General features: G+C 39.7%; 1 protein-coding gene and 1 pseudogene across 5 annotated transcripts in view; both read left to right on the top strand.

The window, feature by feature from the left end:
• ARHGEF7 (Rho guanine nucleotide exchange factor 7) overlaps window positions 1-21509 on the top strand; it is a 128815-nt gene that overhangs the window by 101263 nt on the left and 6043 nt on the right. For 4 of the 5 annotated variants that reach the window (XM_039866261.1, XM_039866263.1, XM_039866265.1 and 1 more), the window contains 5 exons: window positions 1140-1218; window positions 1412-1551; window positions 3950-4174; window positions 7286-7379; window positions 11683-11772. In XM_039866261.1, the coding sequence (XP_039722195.1) occupies window positions 1140-1218; window positions 1412-1551; window positions 3950-4174; window positions 7286-7379; window positions 11683-11772 (628 nt within the window). Of the gene's footprint in view, window positions 1-1139; window positions 1219-1411; window positions 1552-3949; window positions 4175-7285; window positions 7380-11682; window positions 11773-14783; window positions 14961-21509 lie in introns of all 5 variants that reach the window. The other variant, XM_039866266.1, reaches the window with a different exon arrangement.
• On the top strand, window positions 21385-21503 carry LOC120605393 (uncharacterized; annotated as a pseudogene).

Here is a 21509-nt window from a genome sequence, read left to right as displayed (position 1 = left end):
GATGTTCAGCAGTACCTCTCTTCTTCTGCCCAATAGGTGTCAAGAGTGCCCACCTCTCTGTGACATTGCAAGTGTACTCTGTAGGGCAGCATGTCCCCCTTACCTTGCAGCTTTTGGAGTTACCGAGAGAGTCCTTTGCAGGCAGCTTGGCCCCAAACACTGATATACTCATCCTAAAGACTTGATTGTTCACTGGGTACCATGGTGTGTCTGTCCATAGAGTCATTTGGTCCATGCTGACCTATCCACTTAACCCCATGTGCCCTGACTAGCTAGGCTACTTAGCTGAGGCAAGAAGGGTTATTGTTGGCAATGCAGCCACAACACGATCGTTGGACCAATAAAACATGATAGTATTTTTTATGTTTTAATCCTATAAACCGAAAGTAACCATAAATGTTATAAGTTGTTTGAGCTCAGTAATGTTTTCTTAAGGGTGGACATTTTTGACAGGACCAAATTTCAAGGACCTTTTGGTGTGAACCAAATGTCTCAGTGGATGTTTTGGACAGAACCAAATGTCCTGCAAGGCCATTTGCAGCCCTTTTCTGTTATCTCTCCATCAACATTTTCCACTTCGATTCCCTAGTCCTCTGTTTTCAGAATGGACAGGTCGGCTACTGTTTCCTGCATTTTGTGCAGCTCTAGCGTAACTACTGACTTCCTGTCTGGTAGACAACTAAGAATAACTGTTGTACAATTCCTCTTGATCCATTTTCCCTCTTATTTGGTCTTCGAACATGGAACTTCTTCTACATTTCTTTATGAGGCAAATCAGTGCTTCCTTTCCATAAACACACCATTTAAAATAGCTACCATAGACTCTAGTTTTTTTAATCATAATGTGTAATTTTTTGTGTTCTCATGTTTATATTTAGAGTAACTCATCAGATGGAATTTATTTGTGTTCTAGTTTGCTACTCTACCTTTTTGCTGGCTGAATTTCTTGATTATAGTATTTTTATTTGAGATAGAGGTTTTTGTATTATGCATGCATTTGGTACAAACGAGCTTTTGTGGTTTATAAATGCAGTTCCTCTGCCATTTCTAAAATCATTTAATATTTATATTAATAACGGTACCTTCTTTACTAGAAAAGCACTAATTGTTTTTTTTTGTTGGGGGGGGCTCTTTTTTAGGGAAAGCTACCAACGACAGGAATGACAATCTCAAAGCTTGAGGACAGTGAAAATCATAGAAATGCATTTGAAATATCAGGTGATAGGCACAAACTTTGTAGATGCTATCTGTCATGGTGATGAGAAGCAGCTTACCATTACCATTCTTGTTTGCCTATTTCAGAGGGCTGATGTCTAAGCATTATTGAATTATACTCAGGGTGTATGTATGTGCATGTTCGTGCTTTCCACCTACTTTCTCATTTCAGCCTGTTTTTTCTCTTCTCTTCTAGGGAGCATGATTGAGCGCATATTAGTGTCATGCAATAACCAGCAAGATCTTCATGAATGGGTGGACCATCTACAGAAGCAAACGAAAGTCACATCTGTCAGCAATCCCCCCATCAAACCTCATTCTGTGCCGTCTCATACCGTAAGGACCCCCATACTTTTGCTTCCAGACTTCAGGGTTAGCCTTTGGTTGAGTTGTCAGCAAGTAATCAAGTATTTTAAAGCATAATCAGTATCTGGATCAAGAATGTATAAAATAATTGCCTTGTATATCTCTGCAAATATTTGCTTATCTCTATTGAATAGTGAATCGCTTCACAATGATCACTTGTGAAACAGCCCTATTTATGCTTCCTCACACTCAGTGGCACTTGGATAGGAGGCTGCTTCTGTGCTCAGAGTGGGCCTCAAAAACTAACTTATGGTGGCTTTTCAAATGAGACCTCAAGAGCCTCTGGTCCATAGATGCTTTCTGAGAGTTTTAACTGTATTTAATAAGTTTCATCAACAAACAAAATGGAAACATATTTATGATGATAGAAAGGGCAGGATTCATGTCGAAGGCATTAAAATGTACTTTTTCACTGTTTTGATTTTAAGAATCTATCTTCTACTTAGAAAAGCTCAACAGGTCTTTGGCTTTTTAGATACTTAAATAGATCACGAAAGTGTTAGTATTTAAAATTTATTTGGTGTTTTCTGCTTAAGATATTGAATCATTTTAACATCTGTCATCTTTATCAAACTATGTTGAAGAACCAGGCACAGCTTTTTATAAGCGACTTATGATTACACAACATTTCCAGTTAGTTGGTAGGTTTTTCTTACATCCTTATTAGAGTGTTCTGATTTTTATTAGGACTTTTCCTTTCACAGAATTCACTTTTGCATTGATTATCCTTAGTATTAAAGTTTTAGCTCAGGAAGGATGGCTCTCGCATAACATTCTTATCACAATATCATTGTCTTAAATTTCTTAATAGTTTGGAAGCCAAAACTACTCATTTGCTTTAGCCAGTGTTTCATTTCGAATGGCTCTGCCATTTATAACTTTTTCATACTTTAAAAAATACTAAAGTTGCTTAGCTTTCATGGGACTAAATTTATTCCAAAGACATATGTATGTACATGTATGACAGCCTGAAATGATATAAAATTTTGTATCAAAAGTTTGCTCTGTAGTTGGACCCTGGCCTCTCATATTCCTTTTCCTGTTATCCACTGGCAAGGGAGTTGCAAGTCTCCACCCTGCTGGAGGGCACTCAGTGTTTCTCACAGGCTTCTGAAATGTGCATTCTTCTTAGGGAGTTGTGTGTTTTTTGTTTTTTCTGTGTGTGTGGAGGGGATTACATATATCTCTTGACTTTTTCAAGGAAGAAGAAACAATACCAGGTATTACTGTGAGATTTTTGCCAGAAGGGGTGTTATGCATAATTTTCTCCTTTTGTATTTAGTTTGAAAAAAATTATTTTGTAGTAGTGTAGCATATAAGACACATGCATGCACCAGGACAGGCATGTGGGTACTGCAGAAAGATGATTGCTCCTGTTCTTGAATACTCTGGTATCGGCTGGTGCTGGGGTTTCCTTATATTAAGGAGGTGTTTCAAATATTGTTCAGTTCTTTCTAATGATGATCTTACTCAGGTTTCAGGCTCACAGAAGCACTCAGTTCTTTCTCCTCTTCAACATGCCTTATTGCATTGGGCTAATTTAAAGTCATTGGCTAATTTTGAATTACTTAATTTATTTAACATTTTCTCATTTAATTGTCAGTTTGATGGTTTTCCAGGAATATAGACCTCATTAATAATATCTTCCGAGAAATTAGGGTTCTATAACTTTGTTTTGATTAAAGCTGATTTTTTTCTGAGAAAATAACTTGTTTTATACCAGAGAGATTGGCAAAATTTTTCTGTTAAGAAATAGATAGTAAATATTTTCAGCTTTACAAGCAATATAGTCTCTTGCAGTTGTACTTTTGTAACAAAAGCAGCTATCAACAGGAATGAGCCTGGCTGTGTCTTTTTTTTTTTTTTTTTTTTTAACAAAAATGGGGGTCAGGTCTGAGTTTTGCTGACCATAAAATCACCAGATAGTAATACTTGACCGGGGAGGATTATCTTCCCTCATAACCACATTCCCGGTATAGGGAATGCTTGTTCTTTTATAAAATTCTGATATCTGTACTAAATGAATACCTTTTTGCAAATGTTATTTCATTGCAAATAAAAGTGGTGGCAGAGTGTCCAGGCCTCCTGTCTCCAACCTCCTGCTGCCTCCTAACCCAAGCTTGGCTGTGGCCTGAACCAGAACTATGTGGTGGGGGCGGGGGGAAAGGGGATCGGGGTGCGGACTGTGCTCTGCTCAGACATCCCAGAAACAGACTGCTGGGAATCAGAGATGCAAGAGAAATGGTAACCTGGAGGTTATTTCACTGGGTTTATTTTTAAAAATTAGCAGAATTAGGTATATTTGGTTGAGATTTCTTTGATGGTCAATGTTCTTTTTCTGCCCTTTTTTACTCTTTTCCCTGGGCAGCTCCCCTCCCATTCTATCACCCCATCCAGCAAGCATGCAGACAGCAAGCCAGTGCCACTGACACCCGCCTACCACACACTGCCCCACCCCTCTCACCATGGCACTCCACATACCACCATCAACTGGGGGCCCCTAGAGCCTCCGAAGACCCCCAAGCCATGGAGCCTGAGCTGTCTGCGACCTGCACCTCCCCTCCGACCCTCAGCTGCTCTCTGCTACAAGGAGGTGAGATCCTAGTGAAAGCGAGCGTGACTTGATATTGGGGTAGGCGTGTTTGGTCATTCTGTGCTTCATTTCAGTGAATTCAGAAAAATGGAAAATCACATATTTCTATCTGTGACATAAAAAATATGGATCAGCTTCTTCAGAACTAAAGAATCTCTTGTCTTTGTTCTTTTGTTATTCCCTTCTGCTTTGGGGGGCTGGGAGGCCCATGGAGACCCTCATGGCAGGGCTTGTGCAGCATCAGACTCTCTCTTTGCCCTTCATGGAGGGGTCTTTTTTATGCTCACCATGGCCCTGCCTTTGTTCCTGCTGCCTGGAAGCTGAGGAATTAGAAGGCTTCACATGGGCTTCCTCTGGGCCTCTAGCTGAGCCTGAAATTATTTTGAACTTCTGGTTTGTGATATGTCTCACTTTATTTCTGCATGCTGTTCTTCTGTGCCTTATGATCCTTTTTCAAGTTTGAGATTTTTCCCAGGAACCCTACCTTTTGTCACCAGCTATTTGAGATGAAAACATGTACAAATAAAAATGGAAGAAAATTAAGACAGCTCTCTTCTTTATGTAAGAAGTTTTTGTGCACTCTGCTCTTTTCTAATCCAGCATGTATTTGTATCACGTGCAGTTAAAATACGATTCCTATCCATAAATAAGTGTTGACAAGTTTTCCACACTTTCGTACTAGGTTTCATACATTAAACCTGCTTTGTGAGGAAAGGAAGTGTCTTGAGAAATATGTTCTAAGAAATATTAGCTGATAATCGAAATGAGTGTGGTTATCACAAGTGTGAGTGAGAGCACATGAGTGTGGGTATGAGTGAGCTTGAGTGAGCTGAGTGTGGTCATCACGAATCTGGTTACCCAGAGTGGTTATTGTATGAGTGTGAGTATGAATATGGTTATAGCGAATGGTTCTGAGTATGGTTATCATGAGTGTGAATGTGAAAGTGATTATGGTTATGAGTATGATTATTGTGTGAGTGTGAGTATGGTTATTATGAGTGAGAGTATACTTATTGTAAGTATGGTTATAGTGAGTATGAGTATTGGTGAGGATGTTTATCTTGAATGTGAGTATCATGAGCAGGAGTATAGTAAATATGGTTGGTTATTGTGTGAATATGGTTGTGAGTGTGAGTATAGTTATTGTGTGCATGTTAGCATGGTTATGTATGAGTATGGTTATTGTGTGAGTGTATGGTTATTAGTGTAAGTATGATTATGAACATGAGTGTGAGGGAGGATGGTTAGCACAAGTGAGTGTGAGCATGCTGAAGCACTATTGCCTGGTACAAGTCTCCACATCTAGTTGAGCCACATTTGCTAAAGGATCTGGAGCAGACCCTCCATCCTTGCGAGCAGTCCTAAGACATGTAGAAAAGTACTACATAAATTATAATCAGTCCTTTACATTTTTTATTAATGAATTTTTTTATGACATATCTCTCGCTGGTGATCATATGCTCAGGTCAGAAATTTCTTTATCATGGCAATTAAAGATTATTGGTGTTCTTTTGTCTGGTTCAGTGTTTACAGATAGTACAGGCAAGCACTGATGGAGATTTTATTATTGGAGAGGAAAACTGGAGCAAAAGTGTTAAACAAAGAAGCAGAAAGGGCAAGGCGAGAGGTATGGTGCAGTGAACATGAACATCTGGTTTTGGTAAATGGCTGCAGTTGCTTTGCTGGACCCCACGTTGGAGGAAGGGTTTCACACTCTGTTGTCCAGTATTACTAAGCACCTCCAAACACTTAGTGAAAAGTAGTATTATAGAGTATGGCAAATGAGGGAGCAGCCAGCTTTGCCTGAGTCCAAGAGTGGGGCACAGTGTGTAGTGGACTTGTATCCTCTGCATGTGCAGTGCTGCATCTGGTGCACTGCCAGGGCCTCATCTCTTTCTCCTCACTTCGAATTAGGAAAGCCATAGAACACATGCTGTGTTTCTTTGGGAACTGATTTCTGCATTTCTAAGAGCTTTTAAAATATTTATTTGTACAGAAATGATTTTGAAGAGAGACCCCTAAAAATCAGGTTCTCTTCCCTCTGATTTCAGTATGATACATCCAATAGCCCACGGTTCCCCAGCCCCCAGGCCGCTGTCCTGTAAAGTCAGTGGCCTGTTAGAACCAGGCTGTAAAGCAGGAGGTGAGCGGCTGGTGAGTGAGCGAAGCTTCATCTGTATTTGCAGCCGCTCCCCAGCACTAGCGTCACCACTTCAGCTCCACCTCAGATCATCAGGCATTAGATTCTCACAGGAGCACCGGTCCCTGCTGTCAAAAAGGTTCGAAATTGCTGCCATAGCACATGTCACCTTCTGAGTCATGGCTCTTGGCTTCTCATGATAAGTGTCATAAACGGTTTATATAACTTAAATGATACAGAAGTTAGCCTTTTTTGATATTGATATTTTCTACATGCTTGACAGTTTAAACACTGACTCCCCATTGGATTGTCTGCTCTTAGTTTTTCACCTTCATTTTCTGCACAGTTCTTAGAAGTTGTGTTTTATATATATACACAGATAAGTGGAAGACCATTACATCGAACATAGCTCTGAATTAGCATGAACACACCATAGCCAGTGCTCTGTCTTCTGTGTGCATCTGAGCTCAAAGCCATAAGCTGACTGTACTCCCTTTTCTTCTCCCTTGAGGCTTCAAACATTTTCCTGAAGGAATTGTTCTTTACTTACCTTTCCTTTAAAAATAGGCCTAGTTTCCTCATCGCTTTCTAGTTAGCTAGAGCAGATGGGTCTGCTCCAGAATTAGCAGCATCCATGGATCTCTGTGCACGCGTCGCCAGCTGTCCTTTTCCTCTTCTCCAGAAGCTGCCAGCCTTCCTGCAATCCTACAACACCTCTGCTGTGGGTTGTCACAGTGCTGATGGATCCAAGTACTATGAAGGTTTTTATGAGAGTCAGTGCCCTATTGATTTTAAATTAATGCTCAGCATCTGGCAAAGAAAAATCAAAGTATGAGAGAAGTAGGAAGCTTTTAACAGTGAGTGGCTTGTGGTGATTTAATATTTCACACCTTCACAGAGACCCTTACTGATACTCAGCCAATAAAAGTCACAGGAAATTGTCATCATTTTCCCCGCTTTTCTTTCTTTAGGATCTTAGTAAGAGTCCCAAGACCATGAAAAAGCTGCTACCTAAGCGCAAACCTGAGCGGAAGCCTTCGGATGAAGAGTTTGCCCTGAGGAAAAGTGAGTTATGTGCATGTGTAGATGAGGACAGGGATCTGTCTCACACAGACACAGCATTCATGGGATATGGAGGTGGCTTTTCAAAGACTTCAGACATGAGTCATGGTCTGAGCCTTAGTGTCACTTCGAAAGAAATCGAGCAGTGATTGCAACAAACCAACCACAAGCAGGAGAGATACTTGGCACTAGTGATCAAGCACATGCATGGTTTTCCCTTGGCGGAATTGTCTGCTGGCTCTTGGCCTCTGTGTTGATTATTCCATCTGAGAACAGAGGGTGAGCTGGGATCACGTGTTCTTTCTGTGCCCCTTTGTGGTTTCCACATGTCAGGGTTGCACCCCCACACTGCTCTATCACTGGTGGGCATGTTTCCCCCAGACCTCTGTGCTCAGACAGTCTCTACTGCTCAGGTGTAAACTTGTGAAACTCCAGAAGCAATATTGAATTTAGCTCTGGATTTCCCAGCCTCTCACAGGGAGCATCTCACAGGAGATGCTCAGTGGACAGCATGTGAATAGGGAGAGCTGTTTGTAGAAGTAAGCAGTTAGATTCAGCATGCATGCATACGCCCGTCTGCTTCTTCCCAGTGTCAAGTCTGTTTCCCAGTGTGACAGGAAGGGTTTCGTGTGAACAGAGGGCTATCTCACACTGCAGGAGAACCTTGATGGGGAGATGGCCCTACCTGTCAGAGCCTCAGAGAAGTTATGGGATATCTCTAAAAGGGGTCTGTCTCCCTGTCTTTGACTCAGCCTGCCCGCCTCTGCAGCTCCTTGCTCCCCACGTGACCTGCGATCTGTCTCAGGTCTTCCTGACATTCCGAAGCATTGATCCTCATTTTTACCATACCCATTTGAGACCCCTTCAGAGATTTAGTTTCAAAAGAAGGCTCCTAGGAGAGACATTTTTAATCAGGATATGAGTGAAGGGGGAAGCTTGGTGCAGTGGCTATTCATGGTCCCTGGAGGCTGTGCAGCTTGCATTTGAGCCTGTTCTGCCACTTGGACTGCTCTGTGAACAAGAGCTCTCACTGCCCCTGACGCCTGAGGTACACTGCAATGGGCACCACATATTTATCATCCTAATGGTCATTTCCCTCAGATTTTGAGCATGTAGAGCAGTGCTGCATTCCCAGGACAGTCATGAAATAGATAAGGCCATGCATTCTAGTGAAGAGAGTCAAGTCTGGAACTGAATACGTGCTCCGTACTTACCAGCTGTGACCAGGGAGTGTTTCATGGATCCCTCTATTGCCAGACATTTGTTGAGCACATTTTGTGTGAAGGCACTCTGCTGGGCATTGGGATAGCTGCAGATGAGGTACCATTCCCTTCACAGATTTATTCAGTGCTTTCTGTGTCCCAGATATACAGTAGTAATCAAATGAAAACCCCTGTCCCTGTGGACCTTTGTGTTAATAGGAAGATACAGATGGGAGACCAAATAGACAGTAGAGTGTGTTAGTATGAAGTACGGGAAGGAGATGTAGGGGGGCCGTTTTAAACAGGGTGGTTGGGGAGGCATGAGTTATGAGACATTGTATGAATAAGCAACTTGAAGGGGTTGAGGAAGCCAGCCGAGTAGATAGATGTCTGCAGGAGGGCTTTCCGGGCAGTGGTCCCAGAGCCCCAGAGGCTGGAAACCCCTCTGATGTATTCAGAGATCATCAAGGTGCCCCCCCAAGAGCTTCGGTGGTAGGGGGTGACAGGGAGGTAGTGAGAGATGGTTCGGTTCCTAAAGGGGCTTTGAGCAAACGGGCAGCCACAATCCAGTTGTGAGTGATGTGCTGAGAACAGACAGGCAGAGGTGAGGCTGGGGAGACTAGTTAGGAGGCTGTGTAGTAATCCAGGTGAGGGTGACATGTTGGTGGCCTGGGCCAGGTGATAACAATGTAGAGGTGAGGTGTGGGCAGGCAGAGTTCAAATTTCTTTGAAAGATAGAGCCTATTGCAGTGTTTCTCTATGGCGGGGGCGGAGGGGGGGTGACTTTAACCCTCAGGGGGCATTGCTAAACACCCTGTAGCACATAAGGCAGCCCCACAGCAAAGAATTACAGCAGGTTCTCGAATACCGTTGTTTTGTTATAACGTTGATGAGATGCCTTAGGGACTTATCTCTTGTTTATATCAATTATCCTGTAGTAAAACTGGTTTCATGATATGTCGTTCACTTAGTTGCAGAACCTATTGAAAGCATTAAGTGAAGACTTATTGTTGAAAGCATTAAGTGAAGACTTATTGTTTCTGACTCCAAATGTCAGTAGTCCCACGGTTGAGAAACAGGCCCATGGGATGTGCTGTTGGATTGGACTTGCTTTGGGTGTGTGAAAGTGAGGCTTTTGGCCTGTTTACCTGCAGAATGAGTTACAGGTACTGTGTTGAGGCAGAGTGTTAACAAAATTCTGAGGTCTAGGGGAAGGTCTGGCTGGTGGTAAGAATTTCAGAGGTGTTCTGTGCTTAGATGGTTTCTCAAGCTGTGAGACTGAATAGAGAACTGAGTAAGACAGGGTCTGAGTCTTAGGAGATGAAGGAGATAAGGAGCTAGCAGAGGAAACTTTGAAGGATGGGCCAGGAAGTAATAAGAAAACCAAGGATCTTCATGTGAATTGGAGGAGAAACTTTACGTGATCTCTGTGTAAATAGTGCCTGTGCATAGCAAGTACTGCTTTAAAGTAAACGTGACTGCTTTAAAGTCACGTTGTAATTTTGTTAAGTTATTTTAACCTTTATTACATTCAGAATCTTAGAAATTTTTTCTAGTTCATGGAGCAGTCTGTGCCACATAGAAAATGTGTGTTGTACTCTCATTAATTTACTTTCTTCAACCTTTGTGATAAAAGGTAGCTCAGTGATGGCTCACACTATATCCCAGGGAAGCCGATGCCCTTTGTGGCATCTAATGCTTTCTCTGCACGTAGGATGATGCCAGTGTACTTACTTTCCCATGTCTGAAAATAGCAACCCAGATACATTAGCTGGACAGATTTTCCTGTTGGCCAAGAGGGGATGGCCTGCCCCTGGAAGTTACCTTGCAACAAGTCCTGAAATTAAACTAGTTAAATGTTATCTTTATTATCCCTAAAGGAGGAGCTTATTATGAGAAACCTGTTAAATGATTGGTCTCAGTTAGTGAAATTTAAGTCAGTTCCTCAATTGCTCTTAAACTCTTGGTACTGAAATTTATTTTTTAGTAGGAAGTATTGGCTTTTTTGTGCAGCTTTTAAGTATTTCAGCCTTCCATTCTTTCTATATTTTTCATTATAGTAGATAATAAATGTAAAGATATATTTTTAATATATCTTTATTAAGTGAAGACTTAAATATTAAAATAAATATTTTAATATTTATTTATATAAATAATATATGAACAGAAATATATATATAAATATATAAATTACATACACATAAATAAATATATAAATAACATTATTTAAAATAAAAAATATATTTTAAAATATATAAGTAATATCTTAGAAATATAGAAAAACAGACACAATTTAGCCATAGGACCATATGAAAAATGCTAGGTGTGAGACTTGGTACCTGCTAGTAATACCATTAGATGCTGTTAGTCTGGAAGATTGTCTTCTCTGTGCCTGTGATCTCTGAGTAGGAAGCCAGTATCTGGAATAATGTATAGTTTAAGGAAGAGCTCTAGAATGACACCTTCAGGCTTGAGGTTGTGCCTTATAAATTTCTTAGATAAAATCTCTAGTAGAAATTTGTCGATCAGAGGACGCCTTTGGTAAATGTGGTTAAATTGCCTTTCTGGAGGATTTTGCCTATCTTCATTCCTACTAGCTGTGGATAGAGAGAAGACTTTTTCTTCTAGCCACATCAACATTGAGAATTGTCAGGCTTTTTTTTTTTTTTTATGAGCTTGTATGTGAAAACTTGATATTTTGTTTTAATTTTCACTTCTTTTCTTAGTGTGATGACTGTATTCTTTTTGTGTGACTTATTTATGCCTCGTTCTTGCTCTTGTTTCAATTTCAGGACTTGGAGTGGGGGTTACTGTTTTTCTTAGGGATTAGTAAGATAAATTTTATATATTTAGGGTGTTAACCTTTTGCCAGATATGTTGCAGATAAAAATACTTAAAAAAAAAAATCCTTTTGAATGTAACTATTTCATAAATATTGGAAAATAAATATCGGACAAGAAGATAAGAGATTGTCTTGTTTGTTATTATTTTTGGTTGAGATGACTTTTCATTCATCTAGTTAATTGTACTAGTAATTTTTAGATTGTAACGTATGTACTCATCATTTTTAGCTTGATTGTAACGCGTTGTATGTCTCTTGACAGGCACAGCTGCTTTGGAAGAAGACGCTCAGATTTTGAAAGTCATCGAAGCTTACTGCACAAGCGCCAAAACACGGCAAACACTCAATTCAAGTAAGTTTCCAGTAAAGTACTGGGGATTGTGGTAGTTCATTTTGTTTAAAATCACAATCTGAAGGAAACTATGCTTTTGAGCTGTGCACGGCTTCTCCTGAATGGTCCTTAGTGAGCAATGCTTTGGTGGCCTAGCCAGGTATAGAACAGCTTGATCCTGACATCCCTAAATCATTGAAAAGGGTCTGAGCTGTAAGTAAAATAACAGATTTCTAGAGAACATTCTACTGGGAAACCTTTATGGATAAGGTACTGCCAGAATTTATAAAGTGTTCTTTTGCCTAGAGAAGATGTATTCAGATGTGAGCAGAAGATTCAGTTCAGGTATTTAAGCTATTTAAACTATTGGTGTGGTAATGGATTTTGCTTCTTAGAATTGTCAAAAATATAAACCTGCAGCAAAGCTGCTTTTAGTCTTCCCCTTCCCTTTTTCTAAACAATTGCATTTTTAAAATGTGGAAGTAGATACCAGTTAATTAGATAGATCTCAGTACCACTGAATTTACCTGTATCTTATGCATAATGTTTTACTCATCGTATGTACAATAAAAAGGAAAGATTTTTTTTTTTTTTTAGCATTTGAGAGTGAAGTATAGCATGATGGGGTGGATGAAGTAATGCATGTGCTTTGTTCAGAAGGAAGGGACTGAGTTTCCCCATTACCTGATGCTAGGCCACAGGCATCGTGGGGTATCCTTTTGTACTGTTGTTTCTTACGTGGGCTTTTTTTTTTTAGAACTGGAGGATTTATATATTATTTCTGTCATAAAAACTGGTTTCTTTTAGATTTTGTGTGTTTGGTTTCCTTTCTACCCCGACACTTGGCAAATTACTTATCTCACCTTCACTTTTAACACCTGCAATATGGTGGTTCAAACCAGGTTCTGTTCTATAAACTAATGCCGGAAACGAAAAGATTGGAAAAGGAATTTCAACTACTTTAGCTTTCGTTAAAGATGAAGATAGGGCTAACAGGATTAAACCCCTGGTGGAATTTGCAGATAATCTAGAAACTACCCTATGGCCAATATTTTACATATCCCATCTATGACATTAAGACTTTTTTGTCCGTACTCTTTCTGGTGAAAATACCTTTGTAGTGGCTAGTCAGCAGAGTAGAAGAGAAATGGAAAGCCCTGAATGTGGAGCGAGTATGGATAATATCAAGCAATAACTTGTAAATATAGATTATTGTCATTTTAAATATTGCAGTTTTATATATTTGATGAGATTGTATTTTAAGGAATAGGGTATAAAATGTGGTCATAGTTTTTTGTGATTTGAATGTGAGATTTAAAAAAATTACTTACCTCAATGTCAGTTATTTGAAATAAAATTTTAACCTGGTAGTCTCAGGTGAACAGACCAGGTAATGAGCTTTGCCCGTGTTTTTGTGCAAGCTGCATTTCTCCATTCAAGAGACAATGCCCCGTGATACGCCTCTGGCCTTGCTTCTGGCTGCCTGAAAGGAATGGCCCACAATTTGTGCAGTTCTTTTCTTGTTACCTTGCCTGTACTATGTGTTTCTATTTCTGCTGTGCAAGAAAAGCATTGGACAATACATTGATTTTTATTTTTAACTGATATTATGAGCTAACTACTCTGGGGCCTTATATATACAATCATACGTGGCCTTAAACTTTCTTAAGAACAGGTTGGATAAGGGAAATTGATCCTTTATGCTGGAAAGGTGATATCCTTATACATTTGGAAATGGAATCAGAGTGAAAGCTCTTTTCATATTAAATGTTTAGTGAAGACAGAATAATATACCTACCTAAAATTCAGCTCTGTTCAGTATACATTTAGATGCCAAGACTTTATAAACCAAACATCTTTGCTATTGATTTCTTTCTCAAGGACGTAATGACCTTCATAGATGGTAGAGATTTAGTTGAAGAAATCCAAACTAGTCCACTGCTTGTTCTTGTAATGGATTGGGAATGGAATTAACTTTGATCAGAAGCAGGAGCTGGACAGAGTCAGTGGTTGCTGTGCTGTGCCATTCCCCTTCGTGGATGAGCCTCCTGGTTCCCATTGAGTGTGTCCTTCCAGCACCCTCCGTCCCTGGCCCATTCTAGCCTGCATGTCTCATGCACAGCTGCGTGGCCAGTATCACTGCTCAGAGTTGCTAACAACAAAGGGCTGATTTCTGCTCCCATTTTGTGCCCACTTCCTTCTGTTGTCCTCCTTTTAACAGTGGCATTACCAGTTCACCTCTCTTCCTGCCAGTAAAAGGGTCTGCATCAGGGTTGATAACATTTGAGCAGACATGGCTTCCTACTTTATCCATATCTACTGGCTGAGCTCTGGTGAGCCCTCTAAAGAGGGGAGATGTGGGTGATGGGAAATGGGGAATGAGAGGGAAGTGGACCCTATTTAATTCCTTTCTCCATTCTGAAATTTTTACAGTGGTTATAGTTTGATAAGGTAAGTTTTAGACTTTCATCATTAAGATGACTTCTGGTGATTTATAGTCTGGCAAAGAGATAACTGAAGAAGTAAGTCAAAAGTCCTTTGAAACTATTTTGCATTCACTATCCCCTTAATGAATAGGAAGCAATTTTTAATTAACCACATAAACGGTTCGTGTTACAAATAATGTCCTAAATGAGATTATTTATTAATAGAATGTGGAATATAATTGGTTACTTGTCTCTAGAATTATCTTTGGACATGGGCTCAATTTGTAAAAGATTTAAGTGAGGGCTTAATAACAATACCTTTAAACGGAACGATTTGGGAACAATATCATGAGTTAGGTTTATTTAAATAATAATTGGTCTGGGTTTATTCTAAGAGTTGTGCTAAGTTTGTTATTAAAACCCAACCATAAATAAGGAGAAATGAACATTATTGTCATTTTTTTAACAATATTTTCTCTTTTCCTTCTTTTCCCATCACCTTTTGCTTTTGTTTTCATGTTTTTGGTTGTGGCTCTTCCTGTCCGTCCTCCTCCTCATTCCACCTTTGCCTGTCACACCTGTCACTCCATCCCACCCCCGTCTTAGCATGGCAAGGCACTGACCTGATGCATAATCACGTCTTGGCTGATGATGACCAATCAAGTCTAGACTCCTTGGGTCGTCGCAGTAGCCTTTCTCGTTTGGAGCCTTCAGACCTCTCGGAAGACTCTGACTATGACAGTATATGGACAGCCCATAGTTACAGAATGGGTTCTACATCTCGTAAGAGCTGTTGCTCATATATCTCTCACCAGAACTAATGCACTTCTGAGCTTTTCTTAACAAATGCTTGTTGTATCGCAGCCTGCTTTTCTTAGATGTTTTCTTGCTGTTTCTTGTCTCTTTTATGTGATATTTTAACAACTTTTGAGACCGTTTCTGATATTTCCCATTGTACTTTGTGGAGGCTGAATTACCAATTCGAGTATCCATTGAAGTTACTGACTGTTGAAGGAAATGGTATATTCAAACAGCCTATACCTGAGGGTTCTTTTCTCAGTGGGTAGTGGTGGTTTTATAGCTCCAAATGGTTTGTTTTTTTATTCTCAGTGTAGCAACTGTCTCATTTCTTTTTGGATACAGCTGTATGAACACTTTTATATTTTATACTAAAACCACACAGATTTGTGATCTAAGTGCCAGCAACACAGAGGAGACTCTGGCCTTATATAAAGGGATCTAAAATTTTTATGTATAATGAACGCACTGATCAAGTAATTGTGGAGAGAGAAAAAAACATGCAACAAAAGTACTGTGAGTCCAATTCAGACAACCGTGTTCAGGGCACTTGGTGACCATGAAGAACCATGTGTTGGCGTGGGCTTTGGGCATTGGTAAGAGTATAGAAGAGCTCATCTCTGTGTTCATCACAGCTCTGTGTTCATCACTGTGCCACATATGGTCTTCTCCATGCCCCCCCTTTTGCCCGTGGGGTGGGAGTACTCTCCAAAGACCAGGTTACTGTCAGAGCTCAGACACTCTCATTGTCACAACAAACTTTCCTTAATCAGTAATTTCTCGTAAATGGCACTTAGCAAGCCTGTACCACTCTACTGAAGGTTTAAAGTCCAAACTCTGAAGCATTCTGCCTCTGAAAGTGTAAATTAGACTGCTTTCAGAGAGAGGTATTTGGCATACTTAAAAAAGGCAAGTGCTTTGGCTTCAGTCATGGCCTGGCTGCACCCTGACATCCATACTTACACCGCCTGTGATGGACACATTGTTTGTTTTCAGCAACTAGCTGCAGTGAAACTCCATTTACAGCAACCCCATCCTTTGTAACCCTCATTCTTGATTATAATGGGGATATCTGGGTCTATTGAAGACTTTCTACGTTGCTGTATAACTCACTTAATAAGGAAATCTCAGATTCGGAGGTGAGGACTCCCCCACTTTCTGGGATTTGTTGTAAGGAGATTTCACTGACCTCACTCAGACTAATTTCTGCTTCAAAAAGAACTGAATGTGACATGTTGCATTCAGTTGTAGCATCCAAATCCACATCCGATCATTGCTAGAGGGGAAGAACTGTGTTCTTTCCCACGCATGCTATATTTGGTGTTAAAATGGAACCTTAAGGTTGTGTTTTAAGTTTTCATTGAAACCAGCTTCAGAAAACAAGATGCCATAATAAATTGGGAATAACATTTTTTCCTTTCTTCAGGGTGGCTTTAATTCCAGGTGGCTGTGGACTTTTCTCTTCTTTCACCACACCTCCTTCACCACACCTCCTTCACCAAACCCATATATTCAGTGTTCTGATCTCGTTTGCACAGAGACAGCTCTGATGCACTACGCCATTGTTTCCTGGGAGCTGGGTCCTGTTGCTTACAAGCCCAGAGGTGCTAGTGAACTCTCGGCGGTAGCATATTGCTTAGAAAGTCAGACAGCTTCAGTACTGCATGCGATAAGGTCATTAGGAAAACTGATAATATCAAATATCTGTTGCCAAGTGTATGCCATCTGGAGATTTCATATTTTTATATCAATTAGTATAAATAGGAAAGTTGAGGAGCAGTCTTTTAAAATTAGCCCAGTATTAACCTAAGGTAGAGATGGGGTTTATATATGGTCAGTCAAATAGCAAAAGGAATTTTTGGAGAACTATAACTACGAAGTTCATATACTTAGTATCATGCAAGGAATTTAGAAGCAATTTTATTCCATATTACATAGAACAGTCACCTTTTCTGATATTAATAGAACATGTTTTTGTTTGCTTTGAAACTAATAACTGGTGCATTGGCTTAGATGCCTTTGCCACGCCTTAGCAAACTTGAGTTGCCTATGTCACGTGCCATATAGACCACAGCATTGAGTACAGTTGCTGCACTTGGATTTCCCTCTAACACCGAGTATCATTTGAGTTGTCTTAATGAGACATTTTCATTTTCTATACACCAAAGTTTTGACACTTTCCCATCATTCCTTTTTGTACCAGTTAAAGCCATTTTGACAATTTTTGTTGATGCTAAGATCACTGCAGAATAACAACCTGGCTTCTTGTTTGTTTGGATTTGTTTCGACTGTCTGGCACCATTAGCTCTTGTGACCTGGTTGGAAGTATTAGTGCCACAGGCCTGAAAACAGTTCTTGTGTGGCAGTGGTGGTATGGCGTCCAAAGGGCCGTGTTTCTACTTCTGTGGAACTTTAGTCATGCTGAAATAGTATTTTATGTTTATGCAATTATGTAATATCTATGTGTACAGTTAGCATTATAATGACAGGATGAAGAATCTGAACTAGAAGGTAGGTTTAAGCCATTACCAGGCCCTTTTGCAAATGGCCTAAATGGTGTTCCCATTGAATTAACACTTACCACAAATATATAAGCTATATTAATTGTGTTTTGCATAAAATTGCCAAAACACAGTAATGTGTATATAGTGGTATAAGACCTGGAAAAAATTTATATATTGTGCTTTTTATCTGTGAATGGGAAAGCCATTTTTAGTGGGTGACTGCCATTTGAAGACTCAGTTGGATGTATACCTGAATGTTGCATTGTATTGTACAGTATGCATATTATTGTTTGTGGTTGCATATGGCAATGAAGTGTTTGTTTTATATAAAAAAGACATCTGTTATGTACAGTTGAAATAAATTTTGCATTTGCTAGCCCGTGGCTTTTAATATTTGTTACATGGGGGGAGGGGAAGTAGCATAGTTTGCAGTTTAAGATGATTTGGCTGTTCTCCTGAACATTGTCTTCCAATAGAACGACAGAACGCTTTCTATCTGCCTTGACAGAAAATCTTGTACTTTCTTAGGTTAAATATGTTCTAAGTAATACAAGGTCACTCCTTGTAATTTTTATTTCATCTATTTGTTCCCTCTAATTTTTTAAACAAGTTTTCAATCACTAGTAGGTTTGTCTTCAGAATGAAGCATTCTCATGTGGGTTTTTTTGGGGGAGGTGGGTGTGGGTGTGCATAAATGGGAAAAAAGCCCAACTTTAATAGTTTATTTAGACTAAGGTCAGTTTTTATTTTTGTTTTATAAAGTGCATGCCAAGTTGACTAGGAAAAGCAAAAGAAATACCTGTGCCAGTGCGGGGCCAGGACAAAGTGCAAACGATAAATAAAAGCAAATTGTCCTCTAAAGAGAATCTTCACGTTTTCTTTTCCTAAGAGAAATAAATTAGAATCTTATCATAGCCGTAAATAACAAAATGGCCTTTTGAAGAGCTTTTATTAAGTGGATTTTTTTAAAGTGTAATATTTTGCTTCATTCTAAATGTTATTTCAATTTCAACTGAGTATAATTAGATGCAGATTTTCGAAAGATTATTAATTTAAGAAGTGAGTTTTGCTACAAATGTACTAGGCAGATAGTTCTGGCCGGTTCTGACAAACTTGAACTGTTTCTAGGCTTTTGGTGGAGGCCAATTCACTCATCTGTATACATACACCATGCGCTTGCCCTGGATTTGACAGTCATCTGTTGTCAGATCAGGCACCAAAATGGTGTTCTAACAACCGAGACGACGGCGCCCTGGGGCCTGAGCCCTACTGTGTTGCTGCTTGGGCAAGTCATCTGTCTATAAAATGGAAATGTGTGATCAATCTGTGTTTCTCAAACTAAGGGCCACAGTTCTCTGGGGATCTGTGAATGTTTTAGGGAGCAGGGTTCTAAGCGTGTCTTCAGCTTCTGGATCGCACTTCTGAGTTCACGGCAGGGGCGCCAGTGCCTGCTGTCTCTCCAGCTGCTCAGTACAGAGCAACCCCTGCTGGTGGCAGTGTGGAACTGCTGTTGTCTGTCAGCGGTCATTGGCGGCTGGGTCCCAGTTATCTGCAGACATGTTCTTGGAGTCCTCGAGTTTGACAAATGCTGGATTGGTGCTAGGTATAAATTATTGTTTCATTATATTCACCCCCATACTGAACAAGAACAACAAAACCAACCAGCATTTGTGTGGATGTATTTATAGACAGAATTTTAGGCTAGTCTAGCACTCTTCAAACTGTTGTCTAGAAAACTGCAAAATGTTAATATTGATGTGGGGGGGAAAAAGTTCAGCACTCAGACAAATTTAGGAAATGCCGAATTAAAGTTCAACGGGTATTTTTACCGCAGCCTTCTGAAAACCTTAAAAATGCTACATGTGCACTGTGGCTCTCCCCACAGCATTCCGCATTTTCCAGAATTATGTCGCAGAATCCCTTGTTATCTCTGGAAACAGAAACTTGTTTTACACAAAGTTTGGGAAACACAGATCTTGAGTGTAGTGGAACCATCATGAACCTGTTTATCATGTCTCAGCCACTTTTAGAGGATTTTAAATCAATAGAACATTTTTGGTAGTTCTGTTAAATTGTTTTTCCAACCTAAGTAGTTCAGGGAAAACATGCTGTGATACCTCTAAAAATACTTTAGTAGTCTTTAAGATAACTTGTTAAATCTGTTAACTTTCTAAAACTTTGTTCTTATAGAAATAGTCAACTTATTTATAAACCCGGCTGGAGAATACTCCTTTATCATTTTGTTGAAAGACTAACAGTTTTTCAGTCATTTTAGAAATGATGCATTGAAACTAGGGAGGTTATTAGCACCCCATGGATTTCTATGCAGGAAGTAAGTAATCTTCATTTACAAGCGTCCTGGCACCCACTGAACCCATAAATGGCATTTTTAACATTGGCATGTTTCAAGAATCAAGGAGTTAGTACATTCCATCTATAATATTCTTAACATTTTTATGACGTTAAATTCTTGTGTGCTTTAAGTATATTTGCAAAAATGAGAATCACTTCATGCATGTGTAATGGTTGTATCAGTTCTTGCAGGTTTCAGTTTCTGTGATTTAGTTACATTACATAATAGAATTTAATGCTTTTATTTTTATGAATTCAGTGTAATTTTTAAGTTAATAGACAGCTCTGCAGAGGTAGTTTTATCATTCTATTTTACTAATAATGAACTTAGTTTTGTTCTATTTTACGAGTAATGGCTCAGTGGTTAAGTGACGGGCCTGAGTTTATTGAAGACTCCCACAGATGGGGTGTGAGTGTGAGTTCATTAGTCCCAGCACCTCTGCAGGACAGCTGACTGCTACGTGACCCATTTTTTCACAAAGTAGACATCCCTTGTGATTCTGTTTTATGTCATTTGAACATTTTAATGCTGGAAACATGTAATTAGGTTGCCTAGGAAGCTAGAAGATGCAAAAATAATTAAAATACATAGAATTTAATATTCCCTCAAGTGCTGTTACATAAAAAAAATTTCAACCTGTTTCATTAACCCATTTGAAGAAATGTATTACAAACTGAATGTGACAGATTCACAGCTGGTAACTTTTTTGATTTGACTATAGCACAGTCAGCAACTGTTTGGGCTCAAAGCAGATAACGATGGGAAAACTAATAAGCTGACTAAATTGTCTGATGTCATCAGTTTGCTTCTCTTCACAGCACAAATTAAGTAAAGCCATTTGTTTTCTATCCATGTGGTATACATATCTGAATCTTTATGAATTCTTTTTTTTCTAGGAAAATAGCTCATGAATTAACTTCCTTATAAAAATGTGGATGACATTTGCATTTGTATTAGAAGTACAAGATTTTCCTCAGCCTTCAGAACTTTTAACCTGGCTAGTATCCCTGTGCTCTCTCAGTCATTGTTCCACATACCAGTTTCCTTCTTAGGCAGTATATTCCCACGTAGCCCAGATGTCCCAGCAGCATTCCCCATTAATTCAGAAAGATCTGGAAGAAGATGTGCCCTCAGCCCCTCATGGCACCGTGGCACCTGGAGCAGGCAGTACTCCAGGGAGGCGGATTGTTGTCAGCACAGTGATGTCTTTAAAGATATCCTCTTTCTGGGACCATGTCTTGAAGGACACTACTCTCTGTCTGAAAAGTAATTCCTTGGCTTAGTAGGTCACTGTGTGAAAGGGTGCAGTGTGGCCTCAACGAGGGGTATGAGCGAAGCAATGCCTTCCTCTGCCTGACAGAGACAAGATCTGCTAGTTCAGGGTTTGCAGCATGGTGTGAATACAAAAACATTAGATTGATAACTCTAAGTGCAGATACGCTTCTATACACCAGCTCATTATGGCTTATGACTAAATTCGAATTTTTTATAATACTAATTATTCTCAGTACACATGAAGTCCCCTTTATTAGCATAAAAATGTGAGTATATAGTCTACGGCCATGCTACCCTGAACAAGCCCCATCCCGTCTGATCTCGGAAGCTAAGCATGGTTGGGCCTGGTTAGTACTTGAATGGGAGACCACCTAGGAAGATCAGGTGCCGTAGGCATAAAAA

The sequence above is a fragment of the Pteropus medius genome, unplaced genomic scaffold, assembly GCF_902729225.1.
Source record: "Pteropus medius unplaced genomic scaffold, Ma_sr-lr_union100, whole genome shotgun sequence".
NCBI classification, from domain to species: Eukaryota; Metazoa; Chordata; class Mammalia; order Chiroptera; family Pteropodidae; genus Pteropus; species Pteropus medius.
The sequence above is the reverse complement of the archived record's forward strand: the minus strand, read 5'-3'. Positions and strand labels throughout refer to the sequence as shown.